At 52.6% G+C, this 6,262-nt stretch overlaps 1 protein-coding gene across 3 annotated transcripts in view; it reads left to right on the top strand.

Moving 5' to 3' along the window:
- The first annotated feature begins 2,959 nt into the window (after positions 1-2,959).
- LPCAT2 (lysophosphatidylcholine acyltransferase 2) overlaps positions 2,960-6,262 on the top strand; it is an 82,763-nt gene continuing 79,460 nt past the window's right edge. Inside the window, exon 1 of one of the 3 annotated variants that reach the window (XR_010318895.1) lies at positions 2,960-3,221. Coding sequence is in view for 1 of the 3 variants with exons in the window: in XM_064274022.1 (XP_064130092.1) it covers positions 3,051-3,221 (171 nt within the window). In the remaining 2 variants the exon portion in view is untranslated. The remainder of the gene's footprint in view (positions 3,222-6,262) is intronic. The other 2 variants (XM_064274022.1, XM_064274023.1) reach the window with 2 other exon arrangements.

Here is a 6,262-nt window from a genome sequence, read left to right as displayed (position 1 = left end):
CCCAAACAGTGGCAATCCTGTTATTTGAATTGTGGGGTCCTGCTCAAGCTGCCCTTTCTCTCTGAGTCTCAGTTTCTTCATTACCAATAATACTAATTCTAATGCCACTACAAATAACAATGACCAATAACAATAATACCCCTTCCCCATTAATGGGGACTCCCTGTGTGGTTCAAAAGGTTGGTGTTGGAGTCCACCCAAAGATACCTGGGAGGGAAGGCCTGGTGATCTACCTCTAAAAAATCAGCCATTGCAAACTTTATGGAGCACAGTTCTACTCTGGCACACATGGGGTCACCACTGAGTCAACTCCAACTCAGTGGCAGCTGTCCCCACCTCCACCACCTCCATCGGCTGAGTCTTTACCATGTGCCAGGCACTCTACTTTGTTGTTGTTAGGTGCTATCGAGTCTTTCCAGCTCATAGCGACCCTATGTACAATAGGACGAAACATTGCCTAGTCCTGCACCATCCTCACAATTGTTATGCTTGAGCCCATTGTTGGCACTTTACTGGTATCACTTAATTTAGCCTAAAGGGGAGATACTATTATTAATTGAATTTTATAAATGAAGAAACTGAGTCACAGCCAAAGGGTGACCTAGAGGAGGAGCTTTAGGTTTCAGCCCATCATCTCCATTAGCAGCATTACCTGTCACCATTGCCAAAGACATCCCAAGTAAACACACCTAGGGAAGAAACGTGTGCTTGCTTTTCAAACCCATCTTCTATTGAAGAATAAGCTCTGTAACTCCTTCCAACCAGACTGCCCATCCCTACCAAACCAAAACCAAACCCATTGCTGTTCAGTCGATTCCGACTCACAGCGACCCTATAGGACAGAGTAGAACTGCCCCACAGAGTTTCCAAGGAGCGCCTGGCAGATTTGAACTGCCGACCTCTTGGTTATCAGCCATAGTACTTAACCACTATGCAACCAGGATTTCCGCCCATCCCTAACCCCTTGCTATATAGAAATTCTGGACCTACTACTACTGAACAGAGATTTAAAGCTTGGGGATTTTTCAAAGGCCCCTTCCAGCTCTGATAGTCTTGAAGCAAGCCTCTCATGATGGGGCTGGTGTAGAGGGGATAGGGAGTGGACAGGACTCTGAAGATGACATCAGTGGGTCTGAACTCATCTCCCGTGTCCTTAAGGAGCCTGGAGAGACAGCCTTCTGTGAAGGTATTAGGCTGAAAAGTTACAAAGGTCTGCTAGCCCCTACTTGAAGACTCCCAGGTCGGGGAGCTCTTTGTTGCCATGAGGAAGCTTGTGTCACAGCTTTAATACACTATTATTAAGGTTCTCTGTGGTTAAGTGCTACAACTGCCAACCAAAGGGTCGGCAGTTCAAATCTGCCAGGCGCTCCTTGGAAACTCTACGGGATAGTTCTACTCTGTCCCATAGGGTCACTATGAGTCGGAATTGACTTGATGGCACTGGGTTTGGTTTTTGGTTTTTTTGGTAAGAAGCAATGTTTAAGTGCTTGGCTGCTAATCGAAAGGTTGGTGGTTGGAACCCACACAGCCACTCTGCTTCTGTGAAGATTATAACCAGGAAAACCCCAGTTCTACTCTGTCACATGGGGCCACTGTGAGTTGGAATTGACTCATCGGCACCCAATGAGGTTATCTGTTATACTGAGAGGAAATCCAGCTGTTGCCTAACATAGTATAACTGAAAGGTGCTATTTTTCATGAGCTTTCTATGAACACTACACATGTGTTTTCTTTAATCCTCACTACAGCCTTGTAGGGTAGGACTTACTCTTCTCCCAGTTCCTACATGAAGAAGCAAGTGCAGAAAGGTCAAGTGACTAGCTGAAGGTCACACCAAGATCTGGTAGGGTTAGAAGATTCCGAGATTCTACAGTGGGCAAGTTTAGGGGAGCAGCTGCCCCAGAGACCCAGAGTTAGATTCTCCTGCCCTGTAAATAGACTTGATCAGTAAGGATGGGTCATTTGCTATCTTCATCCTCTGACACTCAGCCACATGCAAGGCTTGACCAACTGGTCTCAGGTCCAGGGACAACACCTGTTTCCCTTCCCCCATTCATGACCAGACAGGTGCTTGAACTTCCCCAGGGTGAAATGAAGCCACCACCCAAGTCATTTCCCTTTTCTGGGCCAGGTTCCTCATCTGGTAGAAGGCATTTGTCATTTTTGCCTTTTTTTGGTAATAGCTCAATATTCCTTTGGAGAACCATCTCCGGCTGTCAGTCCATGTGTTTTGAGTGTGAGAGATTCCACTCCTGGTTCCAATTTCTATGTTAGTCAAGACTTCTATCTGTAACTGACAAAAACTCAATTGGTCCAGTCTCTCTGCTTCTCTGAGACTTTTCCCACCCTCAAAGCCTGTCTAAATGTAGGAGGAGGGAGAACATGGGAAGAGAAGAGACAGGGAGACTTCAACAAGAAGCTCTAGGCAATTCATTGTGACAAGGGATACAAGGATGGTAGTTTCTGTGAACTGGGGCGTCAACGATATTGGGGAAATGGGTGGCAACTACCATTTGTTGAGTGTCTTCCTCATGGCTTGCCCAGTGTAAACATTCTATAATTTATGCCTCACGACCCTCTAACTACGTTCATCCTGTTTTTACAGAAGGAGGCAACTAAGGCTCATGGAGATGGTGGTTTGGCCAAGGCCGCAGAGCCAGTAAAATATACTGGAAATCTATAAAGCAGAGAACTCTACCTAAACTCACACTGGGGTAATGGGACTAGCGGGGTGTCTTTAAGGTCATTGTTCTCAAGGGACCCGAGCTATACTGGCAAGGAGGAGGACCCAGATACCTAAAAGGTTGGGGCTGGAGTACAGAGGGGGAGGCCGGAGCCTGGGGAGGAGTCAGCGTCCAGGGGGCGGGGCCAGGCCAGCCCGGCGTCTAGGTAACCCTGGCGCCTGCGCATGGGCCCGGGACCGGCGCCTCACGCTGGGACTCCCCCGGACTCCGACGACTTCTTGGTTCCAGCTCCATCCACTTCGGCTGCAGCGCTCGCTCCCGCGCTCCGCGCCGGTCGTTTGGTCGGGTCCGCCGCCGGGCTCAGCCATGAACCGGTGCACCGAGGCGGCAGCGGTGGCGGCCACAGTGCCGGACTCGGGCGTCGGAGATGCGGGGCTGCGACCGACCATGGTGCCCCGTCAGGCGTCCTTCTTCCCGCCGCCAGTGCCCAACCCCTTCGTGCAGCAGACGCAGATGAGCGCGGCGACCCGGCTCCAGGTGAGGGGGGTGAGGCTGAGAGGGAGGGTGGCCGAAGAGGCGTGCGGCTGAGAAGGGAGGCGGTCTGAGGGGGCCTGGGTCCGAGAGGGAGGTTGTCTGAAGGGGGCGTGGGTCTGAGAGGGGAGGGGGTCTGAGGGGGGTGGGGGTCTGAGGGGGGTGGGGGTCTGAGGGGGGTGGGGGTCTGAGGGGGGCGTGGGTCTGAGAGGAGAGGCGGTCTGAGGGGGGCGTGGGTCTGAGAGGGGAGGCGGTCTGAGGGGGTGGGGGTCTGAGAGGAGAGGCGGTCTGAGGGGGGTGGGGGTCTGAGAGGAGAGGCGGTCTGAGGGGGGTGGGGGTCTGAGAGGGGAGGTGGGCTGAGGGGGGTGGGCGTCTGAGAGGAGAGGCGGTCTGAGGGGGGCGTGGGTCTGAGAGGGGAGGTGGTCTGAGGGGGCCTGGGTCCGAGAGGGAGGTTGTCTGAGGGGGGCGTGGGTCTGAGAGGGGAGGGGGTCTGAGGGGGTGGGGGTCTGAGGGGGGTGGGGGCCTGAGGGGGGTGGGGGCCTGAGGGGGGGTGGGTCTGAGAGGAGACGCGGTCTGAGGGGGTGGGGGTCTGAGAGGGGAGGTGGGCTGAGGGGGGTGGGCGTCTGAGAGGAGAGGCGGTCTGAGGGGGGCGTGGGTCTGAGAAGGGAGGTGGTCTGAGGGGGCCTGGGTCCGAGAGGGAGGTTGTTTGAGGGGGGCGTGGGTCTGAGGGGGAGGGGGTCTGAGGGGGTGGGGGTCTGAGGGGGGTGGGGGCCTGAGGGGGGTGGGGGCCTGAGGGGGGGTGGGTCTGAGAGGAGAGGCGGTCTGAGGGGGTAGGGGTCTGAGAGGGGAGGCGGTCTGAGGGGGGTAGGGGTCTGAGAGGGGAGGTGGTCTGAGGGGGGCGTGGGTCTGAGGGGAGGTGGTCTGAGGGGGGTGGGGGTCTGAGGGGGGTGGGGGTCTGAGAGGGGAGGTGGTCTGAGGGGGGGTGGGGGTCTGAGAGGGGAGGCGGTCTGAGGGGGGCGTGGGTCTGACAGGGGAGGTGGTCTGAGGGGGGCGTGGGTCTGAGAGGGGAGGTGGTCTGAGGGGAGCGTGGGTCTGACCCGTGAGGGTGTGTGAGGGCTCGTGAGTCTGGGAAGCAAAGGCGTCTCTGGAAGAGGAGGATGTAGGTCTGGCAGAGGAGGGCTTTTGTGGGGGCTGTGAGTTTGAAAGGGGCAGAGATATGGAGCTGAGAATTGAGGACGCTTGAGGCATGGTCTGGAAACTCTGGTGGCATAGTGGTTAAGTGCTACGGCTGCTAACCAAAGGGATGGCAGTTCAAATCCACCAGGCGCTCCTTGGAAGCTCTGGGGCGGGGTGGGGGGGGGCGCAGTTCAACTCTGTCCCATAGGGTCACTATGAGTCGGAATCGAGTCGACGGCACTGGGTTTGGTTTTGGTTTTGATTTTGGTTTGGGACATGGTCTGAGGGGAAGTGTGAGAAGAGAAGATGCGGAATATGGGTGTTGGAGGGGGTATGAGCAAAGAGACTCATGCCTGAGAAAGTGGAATGAATCTATGAGAGGAACTTGAACTTGAGTTTGTTGGCATGTAGTGGGAGGCAAACTTAACCACAAGAAAGCAGGTTTGGGAAAGTGTTTCTTTGCCTTAGGGAAGGAAAGGAGTCAGTCTCCATGTGAAAACAGAGACAGGGGAAGAGAATAGGGCTGGATTTAGCACAACAGGTAAGGCTGGGACTATCTAGCTGAGCAGGGGCATAAACCAAAACCCAAACCCACTGCTGTTGAGTCCATTCCGACTTGTAACGACCCTATAGGACAGTGTAGAACTGCTCGATAGAGTTCCCAGGGAGCACCTGGTGGATTCGAACTGCCGACTTCTTGGTTAGCGGCTGTAACACTTAACCACTATGCTACCAGGGTTTCTGAGCAGGGGCATGGAGGGTAGGAAATCAGAATTGAAAAGGGATAACTGTGAGTCAGCTTAAGGTGTACAAGAGTTGTTGGTCCCATTCTGCATCCCACTTTGGAGAGTGGCGTCTGGGGTCTTAAATGCTAGCAAGTGGCCATCTAAGATGCATCAATTGGTCTCAACCTACCTGGAGCAAATAAGAATGAAGAATACCAAAGACACAGGGTAATTATGAGCCCAAGAGACAGAAAGGACCACATAAACCAGAGACTACATTAGCTTGAGACCAGAAGAACTAGATGGTGCTCGACTACAACCGATGACTGCTCTGACAGGAACACAACAGAGAACCCATGAGGGAGCAGGAGAGCAGTGGGATGCAGACCCCAAATTCTCATAAAAGGACCAGACTTTATGGTCTGACTGAGACTAGAATGACCCCACAGGTTATGGTCCCCAGACCTTCTGTTAGCTCCCCACAGGAACCATTGCAAAAGCTAACTAACTCTGTTCAGACAGGGATTGGACTAGACCATGGGATATACAATGATACTGGTGAAGAATGAACTTCTCGGATCAAGTAGACACATGAGACTATGTTGGCATCTCCTGGCTGAAGGGGAGATGAGAGGGTAGAGAGGGTCAGAAGCTGGCCGAATGGATACGAAAAGAAATAGAGGAGGGAAGGAGTGTGCTGTCTCATTAGGGGGACAGCAATTAGGAGTATATAGTAAGGTGTTTATAACTTTTTGTATGAGACTCTGCCTTGATTTGTAAACTTTCACCTAAAGCACAATAAAAATCAGAAAAAAAATAAAGAGTTGTTGGTCTTATATCAGTCCTCACCCAAACACTTGTCCTAGATCCAAGGATGAGAGGTAGCCCAGACTTTCTTCCACTGTCAAAAATGGCTTTTTCCTTGCAAAGGGTTGCTTTTACCATTAGCAGTTACTGTCACACTTTGGACTTCCTCTTTGGTGAAATTAGTGATTAGAGAACAAGATAGACTCTGCAAGCTACATTCATCCTGTGGTTTCTGCATGAAAAAATGGTTTTGATGTTTTCTTGTTCATCTCACACATTTCTTTACTTGGATTTAAAGTAGTGTAAATTTTGCACAGCCTGCTTGAATTCACTGAGACC

The sequence above is a fragment of the Loxodonta africana genome, chromosome 21 (genome assembly GCF_030014295.1).
Source record: "Loxodonta africana isolate mLoxAfr1 chromosome 21, mLoxAfr1.hap2, whole genome shotgun sequence".
NCBI lineage: Eukaryota > Metazoa > Chordata > Mammalia > Proboscidea > Elephantidae > Loxodonta > Loxodonta africana.
This window is presented reverse-complemented; position numbering and strand designations above follow the sequence as displayed.